Source organism: Barbus barbus, assembly GCF_936440315.1.
Source record: "Barbus barbus genome assembly, chromosome: 10".
In the NCBI taxonomy this organism is placed as follows: Eukaryota; Metazoa; Chordata; class Actinopteri; order Cypriniformes; family Cyprinidae; genus Barbus; species Barbus barbus.
In genome coordinates, this window is record NC_136738.1 from 963030 (window position 1) to 986646 (window position 23617).

Below are 23617 nucleotides of genomic sequence, written 5' to 3' on the forward strand. Positions count from 1 at the left end.
CCTCTCTGCCAAGACCACAGAGCGGCCATTTGCAAAATGTTAACAGTGAGAGTTCATCTCTCCAAAAGATTGGAGGGGGCATTAGCCAAGGCAAACTTTGCCTTTAGCGAAGGGGAATTTTGAGTCCTGTTAAACAGTGGGTCCATAAAAGTTGTTAGTAGGCACTTAACCATCTGTACACACAGCAGCAAAAGAATGCATTTGAATATTTTTCACGCACACTGCCCCATCTGCATACTGACCTCTAGAAACCAGCGTGTCCTCTGCAGCCCGTTCCAGCACACACAGCACATTTATAATATCATTTCCCTTTAAAGCAAAGCCCATCTGGGAGCAAGCTGTCGCAAATGTACTCATAGACGAATGTACCTTCTTTATGCTATTCTTTCATTTTTTGCAGATGCGGTGATGTCTAATTCAGACACAAACAACGCCCTTACTCATGCATAAAAAGAACATCATTGTTGACCAAATAAGCATTCCTATCATCAAGACTGAACAATATGCAAGCCATATGTGTAATTTAGCGAGATAAGGACTGGCAGAGTCGCACATGCTCAAGCAATAGTGTTTAGCACAACACTTGTACAAACTGCCCTAACTAGCTGACAGCGAAACGAGAGGAGAGGTCATAAAAAGACAGTCTGCGCCAATAGTAATTATTTTCTGCAAAGAGCACAAATCTACAGCAATCAGGAAGAGTATTTACACTGACACTTGTTAGCACCTTTGTGCTGTCTCGCTGTGAGAGACAAACTATTTAAAGGATGAGGAGATTGTGTTTGTTCATATTTTAGCTTCGAGGCTGAAGTTCAGTAAACTGCACTTAATGAAGAGGCATGCATTAACCAGTGAAATGGTAATGAGTTGAATGTTAACCATGCTGAAAATGCAAAATGTATCTCTAGGCGGCTTAAATATATTCAGTTGGGGATATTTCAGGCGTTCAATAAAAACGGATGTGTTAAAGGCCCTAAATGAAACGGTTTACATGAGCGATTATCTGAATCATGATGCCTGCGATCATAGACCCTAATGATTCTCATTACTCGCTTCTTACTGATGATCCACCATATGGCGGTGGAAGCCCACAGAGATACTATTTCCCTATTGGGACTGCACATCTCACCTGATTCTTCAGGTCTAGTTTGGGGCATGGCCGCCCGCCGTTAAACGGCTTCTCCCGTAGCCATTTGGACCTGATTTTCAGCCCGCTGCCGCAGGAGGTGCTACAGGCCGACCACGGCGACCAGTCGCTCAGCTTGCAGTCCAGAGGGCAGGGTATGTGGCAGACCTCTTCCACCAGACCTGCGAAAGAGCATGTCGAGCAATCAAGAGCGGCCGAGCCCCTGCCATTCAACGTCACGCTAACAACGTTAGCGGAAACACCTGCCGCCGATGCTGAGACCTCCGTCTAATTTACACTGACAGTTCAGGGCACCCCACCGCTTCCTATTTGACTAATGACTGCTTGCCTTCCCAGCGGAGGAAAAATTACTTGGCTCTTTACTGAGAGAGAGAAAGAGAGGAAAAGGATATGGAAATGAGTAGACGAACCTGATTCACTGCAGAGGTCTGGGCTAACCAGGTGGGCTTGGTGGTCCAGACAGGCCACGGCGCGATAACGCAATCCATGACCGCAGTCACGCGCCTCTCGTCGACCCCTCCATCCCTGGAGGGATCCTTGCGCTGGGGTCTCCGATAGGATACAAGATGACCAATTACCATACGGCTGAGAAACAAACTCCTCACACGGACAGGGCTCGGACTCCACCAGAGGGTACAAGTCTTCCCGCTGACAGCGCTCTTGTTTCCGGCTCCGACCTGAAAATGGATGGAGAGCCAGAAAGAAAGACCGAAAAAGAGAGGGGAAGCAATAAATAACAGAGACTAGTCATCTGAATTTTAGGTGCCATTTGGATGAACCATTCAGACAGCACTCATGTGTGTAATATACTTATCTGTCTTTGAAAATTATTAAAACATTAATGATGTCTGGATAACTGGACCATTATTCATTCTGCTGTCAACTGTGGACTGCTAAGTGCCACTGCAAACATCCCCAGGGAACGATTAGAGAACTATTCTGAGTAAACTGAAATGGAAACGCTTAGTGACGACAGCAGGAGTCACAGAATAACTTCCAAGCAAACATGCTGCTCTTTCAGCACACTATATATGAAGGAGCAGACGTGTCCAATCCTGCAGAGTTCAGCTCCAACTTTAAACACACCTGAACGTCTTTGTACACTTTGCAGTCCGAAATTTGCACAAGTTATAAAATAAATACGACCTCACGTTCTGTCAATCACGTTTACACACTGCCTCCGAAACTTTCGTAAAATTAATATCTGAACATACAAGAAAGAACAGGGTATCTGCTTTGCTTCATGCATTGTTATTTTAAACACTTGAATGTGGGTAAGTTCCATAAATAAAAAATAAAGAAATAAGCAACATTTTGAAACAAACGCTGAAAAAAACTATTAAAGCTTCAAGAGCAGTACACTTACTACATGATGTTACCAAGTGTACCATGTGCTGTACTGTCAAACAGAAAAGGGCTCTGATTTTGATTCCCAGAGAATGCACAAACTGATAAAAATGTATGTATGAAAAAAAATTCAATGTACTGCAAGTTGCTTTGTATAGATGCTTATGTTAAATGCTTAAAATATTACTTTTAAACAACCATTTTAAAAAGGTTTTTTGACCCCTAAATGAAAATATTGCCTTCAATTAGTCATTTACATTTATGCATTTAGCAGACACTTTTATCCAAAGCAACATAACATTTTTGACAAAAAACCAACAATAATCGTAATATACAACGCCAGGTTTATTAGACAAACAGATTAGGAAGAAAGCTACAATTACTCACCATAATGTCTTTCCAACTCCACAAGAATTTGGTTCATCTTCAAAACAAATATATTTTTAATAAAGCCTGAGAGATTCTGTCCCTCTTTTGAAAGTCCATTCACCAAAAACTATGACACATCAAATTTCCAATTTCGTTGTTTCACATATAAACACTAATCGAGGCACATACATAAATAAAGCTCATCAAATATGTTAAACAGAAGCTGAAGCTTAATTGCTTGGTTCTTGCTGAAGCTCAAACGCACTGACACTTTCAAAGGAGGGACAAAAATCTCTCAGCTTTCATTAAATATCTTCAATTGTGTTTAGAAGATGAAAGAAAGTCTCATGGGTTTGGAACAACACGAGGACGAGTAAATGGTGACAGAATTTTCATTTTTAGGTGAATAAATAACCCTTTAACTTTTATAGGGTTTTATAGTAAGTGGTAAACTTTCGCACTTGTATGTTAAAAATGTTTAGCAGAAAGGTAAACAAAGGGTGCGTAACTCAAAATTATGAGCAATTAAAAAAAAAGAAAAGAAAATCTTATAATGCGAAGACCAGAATGGTGCCAGTCTCATTCTAAAGACCCAGATTCGGGTCAGATCTGGATTAAGTCCCAATCAAACCCGCACCCTCTCTCACTCCTGTCTACACTCGTGTGTGTTTCATGGATGAAACCAGAAGCGTCTTCCTTTCCCTCTCCCACATTCTTTATTTTTAAATATACAAACATAGACCCGCAGCACTCTCATGTTCAGTGGAGCATATACATCTAATTTATCTAATGAGGAGATAAATGAATAGATTTCACATCATAAAGGCTTCTGTTTAAGAGGCTATTAGTTCCTCTTTGCACACTTCACTTCCTGGAACATTTCAAATTAGTCATGTCCATTAGACATGATGAATATTATTAGGTTATATAAATAAAATAATCTGTTCATGTGGAGAGATGCTCCTTTTTAGACATGCTGTCACCAACACCACAGACCAGCGTTCAACAGGGTCCTCAAACCTGTCAAGCATAATTACATCAGCCTGTCAAACCTGTGGGCCGCACTGGACAATTATAATGCATGGTCAAGCTAAAGAGCTGTGAAATATGATGCTTTGATGTACTGGATTCAGAAGCTTTTTGCGTTTTGTTGTTTGATTGAAGGATGCTGCTGGGTTGCATCAATGAGATCGGTGTGGTTTTGCTGACAGCTAAAGCTTTCAAGATAATGCTGATGAAAGATCATCATCAATCCTGATGCAACACTCAGTGGATTCAGTCAATCTCTGGTCGAGTCAAAAGCTAAATTAGACTGTCTCAGAGAATATATGAGTAGACAGATTTGCTCCTGTGCTTCAAATTAGCTTCACAGACGGACAACCAAGAAAACTTGATTTCCGTGTATCGGCTTATAGAGTATGCAAAATTGATCCCCGCCCCCTATATATACGTATCTAAGAATTCAGATTTAAGTATTTCAAATTTGTGCAACATTTAACAATATCATATCATATAAGTAAGTGCTTATGATTTTCTTTTATGCAACAGTTTATTAGTTCAATAAATAGTTACAGGATAAGTTTGCAAAATTTTAATTTGATAATATGTTGTTAGTCTATGTAAATGAACAATGTCTACTCTTTCTCCATGTTACCTGCACTCACATATCCCTGTTTATTTGTCAGCAAAAGTTTGACGGATGATGCAAAATGTGTCATTTTGCATCATCCGGCAGACTTTTGGCAGCTCCAGAGCTTTTGTTAAAAGTACAGATCGAACTTCTGTATTTTTGTATTCCTACCCATAGACAGTCGGATCCAAAAAAGAGCATTATGTGTGTTGAATGTTTTTGGCAAATGGAATGCCACAGTCTTTCCTACATAGCACTGATTAAAAAAAGAAAAGAAAGTATGTCTACTGCATAGATAGCCAAGTTTGCCAGTAGTGAATTTCCCCTTAATTAATGAGCATAAGTACATTTTAGACAGTACTGCCAAAGAAAACAGTTCCAAATGAAGCCAAAGTAGAATTGTTGACTGCAGTGGTGGACAGTAACAACGTAGTTTTACGTTGTTACTGTACTGAATTAAATTTTTGAAGCATCTGTACTTTTACTAGAGTACTTAATACTTTTACTGGAGTTATATTTGATTGGGCTATCTGCACTTTTACTCAAGTTCTTGATATGTGTACTTCATCCACCACTGGCTGAGAGTCTCTGAGCAACACACAGAAGAGCTGAACCTGAATAAATCTGTATACAATAAATCATGTTTATGAATAAATTGGTTGAACAAATAATTCAACGACTCACTCATAAACAGTCACTTGTTTTATTTCTGAACGAATCACATGGTTTAAACAAATCTGTTGCGTAAATGTTTCTTTGACTTCCTTATAAACTTTCTAATTGTCAGTATCCGTCTATCAGGAGGAGGCTCTATATACAGTACACAGAGAGAGTGTGAGATGGACACAGAGATGGAGGTAGAGGCAAAGAGAAAATCACATTCTCACTGTCCAGAAGTTTCCTGAGAAGTGTTTGCCAGCCTCCATCTGTTTTTGGTGTGCAGAGGCGGTCAGTGATAGAAAACAGCTCTAACGGTGTGACATCTCTGTCGGTACACTGCAGCCTCACTGACAATCTGCTCTCTCCTTTCACTGCATGAGTGAGAGTATATGCATATGTATATAAAACACACACACACACTTTTCCACAGTACCGATTCATTATTGATGACACCTCCAGAAACCAACAACACCTGCTGGATTCAATTAAGCAAGAAGCACAAACTTAGCTTGCAATTTTTTTTAAGGCTTCATTTCTGTTTTTTTGATGCTCTAGAATTTCTAGGTTGAAATCTGACATTTTAGCTTGTGATCGCCTTTGATGTGGGATTTCCTAAAAGTATGAGGTGAAGAAAGCCTTTGAAAGTTTATCTGACACAGTGAATACATCACATTGTGAGACACGCAGGATCTTAATGAGAGCCAATCATGATTTGTATGCGAACAAACTAACTAAAGGAGAAAGCACTGCAGTAATTCTCCAACAGACAGCTCCAAATCTGCCTGTAGAGCAGTTCACAGCAGGTCTCTGATCTCTGATGATAGACAGGACTGTCAAAATATGCTGTGTAGGTGCAGTAATGCTAAAGGAAAGAAGAGGAGGATAGTTACTGAAATAATTAATGTCAATTCTCCACAATGGTACTGACTAGAGCAATGAACTCAAAGTTCACTTTAAATGACTTACTCTTCCAAGACCTTTTTTTTCTAGCTTTAGCTGATTATGTTCAGCTAAGGAATATACTAAAGCTGACTTGTCTGTCTGCTTACTCCCTTTGTTAAAATGATATTCCTCGAGTGATACTACAATTGTGACACTCCAGAATCCATTGTACATCTTGGCACTAGCTCTCAAAGGATTTCACAAATACGCCACTAATTTGTACCCGACCTTGTCAGGATATAAACAAGCTTATCGACTTGCTACGGTATAAGGATTTAGCTTATTCACTGTCGCAGTATTTGTTTTGTTGTGTGACTTTTCCATTCTAAACACCAAACAAACATCCTGCTGACTGTAAGAAATTAACATAATTAAGCTTGCTCTTATATTTCCTGAGGGAAGTGACAACTATTTGATAAAACATGCCAGAGCACATCGACACATATATACAGTACCTACAGGATCATTTAAAGAATTTTTACTTCTTTATATATTTGTATATTTAAGAAAAATAAACAGAATCAAATATGTATCATTGTACAACCAGTTCACTTAAAACGTGTTACTCAGGATCAGATGTATTAATATTAAAAATATTATCCAGTATTTTCCAGTGAGACAAACTAATCTATACTATAAATGTATACTATTCCTTCTTATTCATGTATTTATTTTTTCTACATTATTTTGTACATTTTCACCTATTTTATTTATACAAACACATATTTCTACATTTAAAAAAATATAAATTAAATAAACTTGTAAGTAAAAAAAGAGGAAATAAATAAAGTAATTCACAAATAGTAAAGTATAAATATGCTATAAGTGTCTCACTAGAGCATGCAATGTATTTCTTTCTATCTGCACTGTTAGTTTATTTGTTTAAAAAAAAAAAGTTTATTTGTTTCTCCATAATATTACAAGAGAGTTATATTAGGTATATTAGGCTACTGTCACTTTAAGACCTCGTGCATGGATCCAATATATTGATATATATCCATTTTGGACTGTTTACATATACTTAGAATATATCTGATTGTGTTTATATGAATTCTCACCAAGACACTTTTGTGTGCATTTGACCGTTCAAGTAAAATAAGCCGCAAAAGAGAACTAGTTCTAGTTAAAGTTACAGCCTCTTGGATCAACCAGGAGTTACGTAGCTTGCTAAAGAATATAATGGTTAATGCACAAACCCTTTGTTTACCAGTCTCATAGCCTTTTCCCATTAGTGTAATTAGCACATAAGGTGTGGTGCTGTTATAATACATGTTACATTTTCACAACTTTGTGAATCACTTTTTTAGTTTATTCAATGGATCTCACCTGTTAGTGTGCGTTTACGGGTACGTCGGCTCCCACAGCCAGAGCATTCAGAGAATTTCGACCAGGAACTGAAGGTGCAGTCGTCCCTGCATGGCACCCAGCAGCTCCTGAAGCGTGACGGCATCGGCCCGGCCCACCGGAGACACTCTGACACGGCTGCCATCTCATCATACTCATCCACACAGCTCACTCCTGAGAAGACAAACACATCTTTAATACAACAGCTCATTTGCAGTTACTGATGCTTACTTAAAACATAGCTTACACTGTAAGTCATTCTACACTTCAGTCAACACCAATCCAATCAGCCTAATTTATGGACAGAAAATAGGTAACATAACCATTCCTCGGGCATTAACGTGGATGCAGATTTATGGAAATGTATTCGCAGCCGAACCGTGCACGGTATGGACACTAAAAGCCATTAACTTTTCCCCTTAACTCTTTCTTCTACTGCTCTGATTTCAGATCCTCTCCCATGGAAATAGTCCTTCTCTGCATCGGTGCCACTGAGAGAAGATAAATGATATGCTTGGCAAATGTGAAGCCGCCTGTTACCTTTTCAGCACACCGCATCCATTCCACCCACAAGACGATGTGTTCCTTTCAGACAGCAGAGAATGTGCCGAGGACTGTTCGCTCACGGACTTAAATTTGCCACTCTGCCTTACATGATGACATGTTTTGACACAGTCCTCCACAGCATGGCTCGCTTGCACTCAGCTGAGGCTTTTCATGGGAGCACAGTTAACACATAGCTGTAAGGAAGGCACTTGAAGGAAACTTTTCAGACTAAATGGCAGGTCTTAGTATTGGTTGAGCATGTAAAAAATGCTGTAGATGTAAAAAAAAAAATATATATATATATATATATATATATAATTATAATTACATTATTTGAATTATGTATATAGAGTAGTATGTATGTAGAGTATTTACATTGCCAAGCAACTGCATTAACATATATAACTCCACTGATAGGTGGCCACATGTTTTTATACACGATGGTTCAAAAGTTTGGGGTTGGAAACAATCTTATGATCAACAAGGCTTCATTTATTAGATCAAAAATATGGTGAAAAAAAATATATATATATTGTGAAATATTCTTTACACTTTAAGATAACTTTTCTATTTGAAAATATTTTAAAATGTAATTTATTTCTGTGATGCGCAGCTGAATTTTCAGCATAATTTCTCCAGTCTTCCGTGTCACATGATCCTTCAGAAGTCATTCTAATATGCTGATTTTCTGCTTATTAATATTAAAAATAGCTGTGCTGCTGAATGTTTTAATGTGAATGTGAAATGTAATTTAATGTGAAAACAGTGAAACGTTTTCAGGATTATTTGATGAATAGAAAGTTTAGAAGAATAGCATTTATTTTAAATAAATTTTGTAAAAATGTTTTACTGTCCCTTTTGATCAATGATTTGATTTAATGCATCCCTGCTAAATAAAAGCATTTACTTCTTAAAATGAACAAGATTTATTACACATTGATCTTCAATTAACTAGAAGTTCTACTCCAAATGAATCAAATCACCCGTACAGTACCTACTGATACAGAGATGTAGTTACTAACATACTGTGAAAACAGTTGTCCTGGAATCACAAATATTTTTGTACCTTAAACCTGCAAAATGAGGATAACAACACTACATCCTGAAAGATTAAAGGAACGAGGTGGACAGATGTAGACTAAATTAAGATAAGGTAAACGGTGTCACTAAACTGCCAAATTTACATTTCTCACCTCTCGTAATGGTACATTGTTAAAATTTCTCATGCTCTTGGGCTCATTATAAAAGTTTCTTTCTTCTAATTAAAACTTTATATTTCTAAGCAGGAAGACCTGTATGTCAGTCTATAGCTGGATGAGCTTCTGGCAAAAAAGCTTCTGGCTGAGTGTGGTAGCATTTATTAGCAACTATTATATTATTATATTTATATATATATATTACAATCATTTAAAGGTGCCATAGAATGCATTGATACAATATTTTAAATTGCTCTCTGATATCTACATAGAAGGTATGTGGCTTAGGTAAGGGCAAAAATTTACAACCCTAGGATTTCTCCTCAGAATGAAACGGTCTGTTATTGGTTTATTTGGAAGGGTCATGGATAATAATGAGCTCTGCTCTGATTGGCTGTTTCACGGTGCGGCTCAATGTTGAGCTCTGCTCTGATTGGCTGTTTCACAGTGCAGCTCATTTCAGTAGCTCACAGGAAGGAAACACAGGGAGGAAAATATATATTTCAATACTTCCTCTTGCAGTTATATCGTCGGGTAATTATACTGTATGTAAAATGCGGGCATCAGGGAATTATTAATATGTGGGGCACTAAAACTGTTTTCAAATGCACGATCGCTTTTCACTTTCACTTTCGAGATTCACGATAGCACATACTCTAGCGTCATACTATAGAGTGGCAGTACTTACCACACATTTTACACGATCAGATGCTTGTCAGTGGTGCTGAGGATCTGTAAATCATTCTCCATCATCCTCAGTCATCTCTCCTTACTCTGTTTATGTGGTAAGTGAAATCTTATGTACTGTAATGTAACAGGCTACCGCGCGCAAGCAGCTAACCATGCCCCTTTAGTTATTTTATTAGAAAGTGTTATTTGCTTTCTGTGCCTTTCAATATTATGTTTTTTGGACACGTGTCATAGTTTCTTTAAAGCACCATATTTCACTGTCTGATACCATGACTGAACAACAGTCCTCTACACAACTTTTTGCCAGTGTAAGAAAAATAAACAAAAAAAGCAAAGCAAAAAATACAGACTTTCATTTCTTTTACCCTCTCACTTCAAAAAGAGTAACTAAAGAAATAAAATAAAAATTCCCATTTGCACTTTATTGCACACACATACATTTCTTCAAGTTATTTCAGCAACAGTGAGCCTCCATGCCCAGGATTTGTTTGTTTTTTTGGCCAGTTTTTAGTAGGTGTTCACTCTCAACTGCATGTGCCACACTGATAATTATTAATGTATTGATTCAGATCTGTAGGAAATAAAATTCCAACCCTTGCAGATTTGTGCCAGGCAGCCTCCGAACACAGAAGAGAGGGATCAATATTGAGATTAGACTGTAGAACAAAGACCCTGTGCATGCTGAAGTGCCACTTTAAGAGCCAAAATCACATTTGAGTCACATTCCACATGAACGCCACCCTCCCCAGGGCAACGTGATGCTGTTATCTCAGAAAGTGACCCTCTGATGTCTTTGAAGAGGCATACATGTACACATATGCCTTTAACACATCTTATTGATTCCTATTTGAATTTCAATTTTTGTTCTCTGACCAAAGTGCTTGCCCTCTCCACTTCAGAGTATCGTGGGTGGAGATGATATATAGACGTAGGATGGTGTTTTAATAAAACATCATAGTTTGCTTTTGTTTCTACAGTCATAAAAATTACATATTCAGATTATGATTGCAAAGGCATTTTATCAGTATTTTCACAGTCGCCCACAGTTTGTTAGCTCTACTGTATATGCATGATTACTGCTAAATCAATCTTACTGTATGGCTGATTATTAAATATTTAAACAGATCATAATAAACAAATACTCTGCCATTTGAAGGTTTGGGGTCAGATATTTTATTTTATTTATTATATATATATATATATATATATATATATATATATATATATATAATACTTTTATTCAGCCAGGGTGCTTTCAAAAGTGACAATTAAGACATTTGTAAAAATACAAAATATTAATATTTCAAATAAATGCTGTTCTCTACAATAATATTAAGCAGCACAACTGTTTTCAACATCGATAATAAATAGAAATGATTATTGAGAACCAAATAATTTCTGAATGATCATGTGACACTGAAGACTGGAGTAAATTAATAGCTGCTGAAAATTCAGCTTTGCCATCACATGAATCAATTACATTTTAAAACACATGAACATAGTTAATAATATTCACAATATAACTGTTTTACTGTATTTGTGATCACGTAAATGCATTATTGGTGAGCATTAAAGAGACTTCTTTCAAAAAACATTTAATTGTTTTTTTAAATCTTACCAATCCCATAACATTAAATACTCATTTGAGTTCAAATCATCATATTATAATAAAGCGATTAGTGGTCATTATACTAAAATACTGAATGATGCGACTCATCAGAATCAAGAGAACTGTGCAGCATATTATGTACCAAAAATGGCATTGTGCACAGGATTGAATATTGATTCAGAGCATTTTGCACTTCAGATTCAAATGTTCAATGAAAGTTTTGAGAAGAGAAATTTATCTTTTTTTACTCTTTAGAATTGGATATGCCTCCCAGGGTAGACATCAGTTTCTCCCTCCTACTCTGTGTCTACTAGCTTCCTTTTCTTCCTCGCACTTGTTCCCAGTTGCCGCAGTGCCCCAGAGACAGAAAGGTTGACAGTAGTGACATTTGATTGGAGCGCGCAGGCTGCCCATTTTTAGCACAATTATTTCCCCTCTCTCCTCCAGCCCTATACCACTCTCTTTCAATTTATCTCCTCTCCCTATTGTTAACATTTTATTCTTATCTCGGCTCATGACAGGGATCAACTTAATAATGCAGTCACTTACAAAGGTGACAATGTTTGCTGACAACTCAAAAGGACACGACAGATAACTTTTTTTGGCCCTTAAAAAGACTCCGTCAGACTTGCCAGCTAAGCTCCTCAGTACTCATTAACGGCACAGGCCGAGTGCACAGGCCGAGCCCCCCCCCCTCCCGAAAACGACTCTTTTCATTAGAGTAACCCTTTCATGTGCTCCTAAAATGAAGGTCTTGATATGTGGGAATCTAAGCCCAATTAAATGACTACTGAAGCTCTTCACAACACCATCACACTCTCACAGCCACCCCATAATAATGGGAACTGATTAACTGAGACATGATCCATAATGTGAGATGGAGTTTAGTATTTGTGGTATAATCAATATATGTGAGCCTGGACCAAAAAAACTGTCTTAAGTGACAATTTTTTTAAATTGATATTTATACAACATCTGAAAGCTCAATACATAATCTTTCCATTGATGTATGGTTTGTTATGATCGGACAATATCTGGCTGAGATACAACTATTTGAAAATCTGGAATCTGAGGGTGCAAAAAAAAAATCGAAATATTGAGAAAATCACCTTTAAAGTTGTCCGCCTTTAAAAAAAAGTCCTTAGCAATGCATAATACTAATAAAAAATGAAGTTTTGATATATTTATGGTAGGAAATTTACAAAATATTTTCACAGAACATGATTTTGCTACAAATATACCTGTGCTACTTATGACTGCTTTTGTGCTGCAGGATCACATATGTGCCTTCTTAAATAATGATTTAACATGATTCATAACATGATTAACATGATTTGGTGGGCACCAAAGAATTGCTCAATTCAAAATGTCCAAAATAAGAGAAAAAAAAGTACAAGCAAAGTGTGAAACAAGAAAGCGTCAAACACCGGCAGAAAAAAATTGCCCCTAAAAGTACTTTATGTACCCCGAAAGTGATGCAAATTTCTGTCAGCTAATCCACAGCAAATCCAAGAATTCTCCAGTCACTGACATGCTATAATGTAATAATACAACCCATGTGCATGTGCAGATTTTGTGGACTATGACTATGGTGTGTTCGTTGTACTGTTGGTTGCTAATAGGGGGTTCATTGTGCAAGAACACATAGAAACCAACTCTATGCTGACTTGGTGACCTCCACAGTGTTAAGCGCTGTCAGTGTGAGCGCTGCTGCCTACACTGAAATTCAGTCATACATTTTCAATGAGAGCTGGTGATTTGAGGCGATATGAATGACAGAGACTGCTGGCAGTGGGACAAAGGTGAGTAGAGTTTAACTTTATAACAAACAAGCAGTGACATGCCACCCTCCAGTGTGAGTTCACTAGTGATCATAGGTAATTATATGTAAAGTGTGGATCAAGAAAACTTCAGTCATATGAATCACCTTAAGTACATGCTTACAAATGCATTATATGCATCCTTTTGGGTTCACAGAATATTGACTTCATGCAATTATTAAGTTGGATTGATTGTATTTAGTAATTACATATGCTCAGTGTCATCATTTAACATAGTTGAGATTATAATATTCTGTGTGATTTCTGATGCTGTATTTAGCCTAACTTTCTTCATTTTGCTTCATACACAACCATTCAAAGGTTTAGGGTCAATGCGATTTTTAACTAAATTAATACTTTTATTTATAATTCATAAAATTGATTAAAAGTAAGATTAAATACAATTGTAAATTACTATTATAAATAGTCATTTGACAATGAATGCTGGAGTATTCCAGAAGCATCTCAGAAGTAAATCATATATATTTTTAAATACATTAAAATATGAAACAATTATTTTCAATTGTAATAATATTTCACAATATTATACATTTTCCTGCATTTTGAATAAAATAAAACAGATTAGTATAAACTTACTGACCCCAAACTTTTGAAGAGTAGTGCATGCATATAAAAGCATATTGTAAAACATAAATAAACAAATATTGTCAATGTTGCATTTATTTGCCCGTTACTTTTTTATATGGTGGATAGGTTTAGGGTAACAACAGGGTTAATGGGTCCCAAAAGTAATGGTAAAATCTAACTATTCAAAAACATTTCTAATATAAGTAATATAAAGGATGAATACAATTTATTTGTTTCTAAAGCTGTGCATATATTATAGATGCTGTCAATACATCCCTACTGTAGGTTATAGCATATGTGCACAAAACGCACAAAACCGTGCATGTAAACATTATATGTGAATATTAATGAGATCAGACCAGACTACCAATAAGAGGCGACAGCGGCGCTCACGTGATCACCAACAGACGCAGTCCCTCATCTCACCTCACATTTTCCTCTCTCACTGAAAACTAATGACTTCTGGCTGTAAATCTGTCTGCGGAAGCACAATACGTGTGAGGTTCACGTTACAGAGGTGTCTATCGTTCTGGTTCAGTTAGTGTAATTTACTGCTTTGCCTTCTAGCCCTGTTATTTATTTTGGAGGATGCTGATAGGGCAAGTGTTCTCGAACACAGCAGGACTCTGCTGCTGGCTCATTTGCATCTGTGTGGCGGTGAGCGTCTGCGTGCCTGTCTCAAGCCACCACTACACCTGAGTACGCCAAGCATAATCAAATTACACCAGCCAGGGATGCTTGCCTAAAATACAACAATAAATCATTCGGGTACATAAACAGCCTGCGTAATTTTTAATCACTAGACTAAAACAAGAGCTTATTGGTGGTACTCGCTGTTAGGTCTTGTGGAAAAAAAAGCAGGAACTAACATTCGTAAATTAGCCGAGATTTATTGTTTACTTTAATTTATGCCCTCATGCGGTGAGATCCAAAGGGAGGTCAACAGTATGTCAAGTGCTGGTTTAAATAAACCATGAAATTCAATCTGCACACAGGCAAGAGCTCGCTGCAGTCCATCTTCATGTAATCCGTATCTTAACCTTGCTGTGGGGTCTCTCGTACCACAGCAGACACTTACTGCTGGCTATTTGAATCTAACATTTACACACACTTATTCTTTCTAATGAATGGCCTCATTAATTTTAATGAATTCACTCAATATCTGGAATAATACTGACCTTTGACTCGGCACAGAAATGTCAGCTTTCTTCCATTGTACCAATATGATATTCTGATAAACCGGGGAAGGTCAGTAAAATGTCATACTACATTGTGTCTAAATGTAATAACTTCTGGATACAATCATTTAGTTTAATTCGATCTCAATAAATTCAAGGTTTCTGTGAAAAATACGTAACGTTTGAATATTATTGAAGATAATATTTATCTTCCAATTTTGAATTATCATACTCTTTTACATTAACGTTTTATAATAACTACAATACGTCATTTTCAAATATAATATTTAACGTACATTAAAATAGGAATATAAATATTTTCATATAAATCAAAAATTCATAGTATTTTAATGATTTGAATGGAAATAGAACTAATGACCGGTGAAGTGTTATGTTATGCACTTATGTTCATCAACAACCAATGAATTAAAGTATCTATTATATTTATTTTATTATAAGTATTATTTGAATAGGTGGTGACACTATAGGAACAATTCTCACTATTAAGTTGTTGCTTATTAGCATGCTTATTATTAACATATTGACTGTTTATTAGTACTTAGACCATATTCTACATCCCTAATCCTACTCAACACATAAACTTGACAACTACCTTACTAACTATTAATAAGCAGCAAATTAGGAGTTTATTGAGACAAAAGTCATAGTGGCTTGCTATTGGCGAGAATTGGACCTTAAAATAAAGTGTTACTGAAGAGGTTTCAACATTTCTGAATTAATCCAATTAATTTCTGGAACAATACTGACATTTGCACAAAAATGTCAGAATAAGACTGGAATAGGATTTTCAACATTAACATTAGTGCTGACAAACGATTAATTGCAATTAATCGCATCCAAAATAAAAGTTTTTGTTTACATATTATACTTGTGTGTGTAATGTGTATATTTATTATGTATATATAAAGACACACACATACAGCATATATTTTTAAAATATTTACATGTATTTGCATGTATATATTTATATTCATATAAATTGTATCATATATAAATATATTTAATATACAAAATTTTTCTTAAATATATACATGCATGTCTGTGTATTTATATATACATAATAAATGTACACAGTACACACACATATTATGTAAATCAAATATTTTATTTTGGATGCGATTAATCACGATTAATCGTTTGCCAGCACTAATTTAAATAATCTTTGTTTTATTTGCAACTTCGAAAAAAATCTTTTTTACAGCAAAGATCACAGACAAAACACATACAGAACAGCCCTGTGAATCAAAAAGTATGGTTATGTGACTTCACGTGTTTTTTTTTTTAAAGCATGTCACCTGTGCCCTAAAGGCAGACTGTTCCTCTTTCATTGTCTGTGATGTTTAACAGCTTTCACTTCCATTCTGTCATAATCACACCAGGGTTGCAGCATGCTGCATTAACACTTCACACACTGTACAGTGCCAATGAACAAAGCAGAGCTCAAAGCCATATACACAGCCATACGCACACAGTGATGCATATATATCAGAGGGAGAGAAACAACAGGTGGCTATTTAGTGTACCATGAGAACCCACTCTTAAACAAACTTCTCTTACCTCTCATCTCCAACCCTTTACCACACGATTCACTGGCTCCCGTCATTCCCTGCTGGACAGAATCTGGGACCAGAGTACAGGGATGCCATCTGTGTGTCTTCCATCTGAAAAAGAGATGAAGGTTTATAGTGATGGTTTGATCTTAGAAAAGAAACCCCAGCATTGCTTCCAGGAAATGCATTTTTAATGCATCTTTATAGTCCAAGACAGGCACTTATAAATATACTAGGAATTATTTATATATATATAAAATGTGTCCCTGGAGCACAAAAGCAGTCTTAAGTCGCTGGGGTATATTTGTAGCAATAGCCAAAAATACATTGTAAGGGTGAAAATTATTGATTTTTCTTTTATTAGTATATTAGATATTAAGTAAAAATCATGTACCGTGAAGATATTTAGTAAATTTCCTACTGTAAATATATCAAAACTTAATTGCTGATTAGTAATATGCATTGCTAAGAACTTCATTTGAACAACTTTAAAGGAGATTTTCTCAATATTTAGATTTTTTTTTTTTTTCCCAGATTTTCAAAAAGTTGTATCTCAGACAAATATTGTCCGATCATAACAAACCATACATCAATGAAAATATTATTTATTCACCTTTCAGCTGATGTATAAATCTCAATTTCGAAAAATGTACCTTTATGACTGGTTTTGTGGACCAGGATCACATATAGTGCTGTCAAATGATTAATTGCATGCAAAATAAACGTTTGTGTGTGTGTGTACTGTGTACATTTATTATGTATATATAAATACACAGACATTCATGTTTATATTTAAGAAAAAGATATATGTTTGTATATTAAATATATTTATATATGATTTAATTGATATGAATATGAATATATACATGTAAATATTTTCAAAATATATGCTGTATGTGTGTCTTTATATATAAATAATAGATATACACAGTACACATACATATATTATGCAAACTAAAACTTTTAATCGTTTGACAGCACTAATAAAATACAAACAATAATACAAAGATGTACAAACGCAAGCAGACCTTCCAGAATAAATGCAATGCGTATCAATAGAACTCTGGTTACAATTAAACCATTGTTAACCAGTCTTTTATGACACATGGAATTAAGTGGCTTTCTATTCAGGGGCTATAACAGGAAAATGACTTTCACTCCATGTGACCCAGGTCTTGCCTTGCAAATAAAAAAAAATGTGGCTGTTGAATAAATCCTATAAACCAGTAATAATGAAGTGCTGCATTAAATGAATGACTTTGTTTCAGCATACTAAACATTTTCTTGTCAATAGTTTTAATTACAAGTGATTTTAATGGCAGATGCCGACTTCTAGAGATCAGAGCAGTCAGTGGTTAAGATGAACTAATACATTCACGAGTTGACTGCAAACACATGTTTAAAAGTGCAAATATTCCATGCAAGTTCTAAATTAATTTGAGGGTATTTAATATTAGATCATTCAAGCTGCATGCATAAAAATCCCCATAAAAGAACGAAGAAAATTATGTTTAAAATTATTGTAATTTATACTACAGCGCTGTCGAATGCTAGAATCTGCTTGAATGGTTTCTGAACGTTCTAAGGTGTGCAATTATTTTCAGGGAAACACATGGCTAAAGTAGTTCCAGGCAGGTTTTGACCGCATTACATGTCCAGATCACTTCGCCAAATGATTTCAGTTATGTTAAAGGTCCTTACAGCCTACAACGGTAAAATAATCAAAACCCACAAAGACACTTAACGACACTTAACAGGCAAATAAATATAGTAAACAACAAGATGAAAATGACAAATTATTTCCATGTTTTCGCCACAACATTTTGTTGTATTATGTACTATCAATTGCTCAAGCCTCTGTTTGTAACCAGATCTAAAATGACATTTTGGAATTATGCAATGGAGGCACTTTAAGGACAAAAACCTGACAAATATCTTGAAATCATCTGAACTATGTCATGAGGTGTGGTAACTGTAGTATAAGCACAATAACTGACTCCAGTCCATTGAATTATTGGAAAATAATGCACACTCGAGGCTCCACATCGCGTTATGGCCGCATCACCACCTCAGGTGTGCATTATGTTCTAATAATGCAATGACCCATCGTCAATTATTCCTTACTAACATGCAAAAGTTTGGAGTTGGTACATTTTTTTAATGTTTAAATGTCTTAAGGCTGCATTTATTTAATTAAAATACTGTAAAAAAGTAATTTATTCCTGTGATGAAAATATGTGGATTTGGTTGATTTTGGCATACTATAAATGTTGAATTTAGCTCTGTTTAGTATTTTTGTGAGATACATTTCTTTCAGGAATTATTGATGCATAGAAAGTTTAAAAGAACCTTATTTATTCGAAAATATAAATATTTTGTAATAAGGTAAGTATTATTTTTGAGCAATTTAATGCATCCTTGCTAAATAAGTTTTTGTTCAAAAGCAAAAAAAAAAAATGTACTGAGCACAAACTTTTGAATGTTAGTATATGTCATCTGCACTGCATTTATTCAACAATGGCCTGTGACTTTTCATGCATTCAGAAACATTGATTGAGGTTTATTTGCATGGAGTAAAAGCATGAAAGAGTCACACAATGCTCCAGAGCCAACAGTGTTTGTTTGTTTTTGTATTTTAAATGGGGCAAAATGACAGAAACAAAATGCTCTTTGCTGTAACTATGACTGTGTTAAAAAAAAATCAACCAGCTTCTATTTGTGAATAAACTTGACAGTATAACAATTTAATAAGTTATTACAACTGCAAAATCACAGTCACTCGCAAATAGCTTGGCATTTACTTGTGCAGTAAATTACAGCTACAGTGTATGACTTGTGCATTTTGAGGATAGTATTGTAAGCTTACAAAACAGCATATAATATATTTATTCATGCATTTCATTGCATGCGATTCTGAACTGCTGGGCGCATTTGTAAAATGTGTTTTGATACTATCAACTCCACAAAACTAAAACTGGCTGGACCGCAAACATTGTATCAGTCTAGCTGATAAGTTAGTAAACCACTAGTGCAATTGCAGTTTATTCACCTGTAAACAGGACAAACCAGAAGAGCCTCACATTCTCTCTCCTCATATAAAGTATCTGGACACTCTTGACCCCCATTGGCCGCCCGCTGGATGATGAACCTGTATCTTGACTGTGAGGGCATGCTGCTGTTCACTGCACAGTACACACACAAAGAAAGCATTACTTTCACCCATCTTTCACTTTATTAGTATTCTGACAGTGATTACCAATTCAAAGAGCTCTTTAGATAAGAGGTAATGATATGATTCTCTGGTGGAGTTCACTTCCTGTTCCCTGTATGGATCCTAAGCTGATGTAATGACTTCATTTAACAGACATTGTAAGGCTCATTACACATTGCTAATTATGAAAAGACTGATAATAGCACAATTAAAAAGGCGCTCTCATTAACAGAAGACCCAACGGGGTAAAGCACACTAAAATTAAACATATCCCCTTTACAGAGGGGATATCAATTATTTAAAACATTTCTTCAAATGTTACCATTTGATTCAATCATAATAAATGCTTGTTTACTCCTGGTTTCTTTAGTGGAAGTAATTGTCAATTAATAGTCTCATTAAAGTGTAATAAACCTGTTATGTGGGCAAGAAAAGCCCCTCCTGAGAATGAGCTGGTCTGGCTTTCACCATGTTTACAGCAGAGGTGCGAGACATCACATTCCAGCAGTCTCGAGTGTGTGAAAGTGTAAATCCTGTTTTAATTATCAACACACTGTCCTCATGGAGGTAATTAATTCTAGATTATAATAACAAACTGTAAATAGTATGCTTTTTCTCTTTGGAAAAGAAAGAAATGATTAGATAAGAGATAGTTGGTATGAGTCAAAATATTAGGCAATGTAGTTTTCAATCAAATGTAATCAAATATTCTTAGTTCAATATACGCAATGTTCATCCACAGCATTTTTTTTAATGCAAAAATTAATTTATAGAAAGACACTTACCAGTAAATGTAATGGGGCAACACAATAAACTGTAGTTTATTTATTACTTTTTTATTCAAAGTCCCTTTTAAAGAAAGGCAGTTCGCTCGGCAGCCATAGTTGCTTAAATTATTTTTCTAGTCTTTTTAAAAAACATTTTGTTTAGTGCTGTCAAATGACTAATCGTGATTAATCTCATCCAAAATAAAAGTTTTTGTTTACATAATATATGTGTGTGTACTGTTTAATTATTATGTATATATAAATACACACACATTAAGTGTTACGTGTAGTGGTTGCAGCAAAACGCACGACGAAGGAGTAGACGAATAGGAGTATTTATTAACGGCATCAACACACTTTACATTGATAAATTTAATCCAAGACAAAGACAGAGGGAGAACTGAGGATTTATAAAGAACAGGGAACAAAGGAGCAAACAAGATAATTAATACAACACAGGTGATGAGAATGATAAACTAACAAGGAACTGATGAGGAAAACCGGAACAAAACCAAATAAGGGCAAACAGGAAACTAAGCAGAAACAAAACCGTGACAGATATCGCCCCCCTCCTGGAAGGTGCGTTCCGCCCTGGAGGCTGGAGCAGGGCCAGGACAGGGAGGAGACAAGGGAAGCCTCCAGGGCGGGTCAGGAGACTCGGGGGACCATGGCGGGACAGGAGACTCGGGAGGCCATGGCGGGACTAGAGACTCTGGAGGCCATTGCGGGACTGGAGACTCGGGAGGCCATGGTGGATCAGGGATCCTGGACGGCCATGGCGGATCAGAGAGCTCCGTGGCCTTGGCCCTTGGCCTGGTCACACAGACCGTGATTATATGCCCCCCCCCCCCATTTTCTTGGGGAAGTTCCCCTCTGGAAGCCATTGAGGAGGAGCGGGCTCTGTGGGGCACTCTGGAGGAGCGTATTCTTTGGGGCGCTCAGGCAGCGCAGACTGGACGGAACCAGCGGAGACATAGGAGAGCTGGACGGAACCAGCGGAGGCGCAGGAGAGCTGGACGGAACCAGCGGAGACGCAGGAGAGCTGGACGGGACCAGCGGAGACGCAGAAGAACACTTGCCAGGAGCAGGCAATGGAGGGCACTTGCGAGGAGCAGGCACTAGAGGGCACTTGCGAGAAGCAGGCACTGGAGGGCACTTGCAAGGCGCAGGCACTGGAGGGCACTTGCGAGGAGCAGGCACTGGAGGGTACTTGTGAGGAGCAGGCACTGGAGGACACTTGCGAGGAGTGGAGGTGGCCGACTTGGAGAACTCAGGAGACGAAGGACTGGACGGGACCAGCTGAGGCGAGGGAGATTCTGGGGTTAGAATGGGCGCTTCAAACTCCATCGGTAGTGCCATATCCAGAAGCGCTGCAGTAAGTGCCGGTGGGCCTGCCATACTCTTTGCCGACGGGCTTGACATACTCTCGGAAGGCGGGCTTGCCATATTCTCGGACGGCGGGCTTGCCATACTTTCTGCCGGCGAGCTTGTGTTGGCCGCGAATGGCGGGCTTGGGTTTTATTGGCTGAGAAACAGTAGGGGGCAAGGAGGAGGAAGGTGTTGATGGCTGTGTTGTGAGACGGTCAGAGTGGGTGTGGGGTGTCAGACCAGGCTTTTGAATTTCACATCTAATTCAGCATGTGCACCGTCCACAAGACGGGCCTATGCTCTGAAGTGGAACCTGTTCGTCGAATGGTGTTTCTCTCACCATGAGGACCCCCGGAGATGTTCGATCAGAACCGTGCTTTTGTTTTTGCAACAAGGGTTGGAGCGTAGGCTGTCCCCCTCCACCCTTAAGGTTTATGCTGCTGCTATTTCCGCTCACCACAACCCCGTAGAGGGGAGGTCGGTGGGGAAGCACAGGAGGTTAAATCCTCCTAGGCCTCCCTCCCTACCCTCTTGGGATTTGGCATTGGTGCTAAGAGCCCTACAAACTGCCCCCTTTGAGCCTTTGCAGTCAGTCGAGTTGAAGTTTATCTCTATGAAAACCCTACTGCTGATTGCGTTGGCCTCGATCAAGAGGGTGGGGGACCTGCAGGCATTTTCGGTCGACGAATCGTGCCTTGAGTTTGGGCCGGCTGACTCTAGTGCAACACTGAGGCCCCAGTCCGGCTATGTGCCCAAGGCTCCTACCACTCCCTTCAGGGACCAGGTAGTGAACCTGCAAGTTCTGCCCCTGGAGGAGTCAGACCCATCCCTAGCTTTGCTCTGTCCTGTACGCGCACTGCGACAGTACGTGGATAGAACTCAGAGCTTCAGGACCTCAGAACAGCTCTTTGTCTGTTATGGAGGACAGCAGAAGGGGAAGGCCAAACTTTTCAACAGTATTGTTTTATGGTAAGAGCGAAGTCCCAAAAAATTACTTATGTGCTCCACGGAAAAAACAAAAGCATGCTGTTTTGGAAGGACATGATTGTGAGTAAATAAACACTTTTTATTTTCAGGTGAGCTCTCCTTATAAGTGAGGTACCACTGAAATGTCACAGCTAAAGGTTGTGTGAAGAGTTTGTATCAATACCTGGCAGGCATGTGGTAGGGCAGGCTGTCCATTCACTGAAAGGAGTCACAATGCAATCTTTCTTACAGGGCAGTAAACAGGGTTGAATGGTGTCTGGTCGGGCAGATTCTGGACACCTATGACAGACACACACACGGAGAACAGAGAGAAGGAATATTTTTTTCACGATCAGTGATAAGCTGTCTTGATTCACACCACAGTCACTCTGTCCTTGACCTTCTATCATGGGTGCAGATATCATCTGTGCTGACTGTAAGTACTGCTTGATTTACTGTACCCCACAAACCCAGACATTATCATGTACAGATACAACACAGTTACAATGCCACTATCTGAGTAACAGAAGATCATGACCACACTGTAGGGGAAGTTGATGTAATATTTATTGCGTCTTACCAGCAGAGGCTGCAGCTGATCGCATCTGAGTGAGTATACGGTAAAGGTGAGTTATTTTGGTATGAGTGACAAGAAGCGAGAGGTTATG

General features: G+C 37.5%; 1 protein-coding gene across 1 annotated transcript in view; it reads right to left on the reverse strand.

Moving 5' to 3' along the window:
* The window catches only part of LOC306876075 (thrombospondin type-1 domain-containing protein 7B-like), a gene marked incomplete at both ends in the record, with an annotated part of 135190 nt that overhangs the window by 42446 nt on the left and 69127 nt on the right, over positions 1-23617 (reverse strand). Inside the window, 6 exons of the mRNA XM_079426990.1 lie at positions 1130-1308; positions 1558-1824; positions 7422-7613; positions 16645-16748; positions 19687-19819; positions 23134-23249. Coding sequence (XP_079283116.1) covers positions 1130-1308; positions 1558-1824; positions 7422-7613; positions 16645-16748; positions 19687-19819; positions 23134-23249 — 991 coding nt within the window. The remainder of the gene's footprint in view (positions 1-1129; positions 1309-1557; positions 1825-7421; positions 7614-16644; positions 16749-19686; positions 19820-23133; positions 23250-23617) is intronic.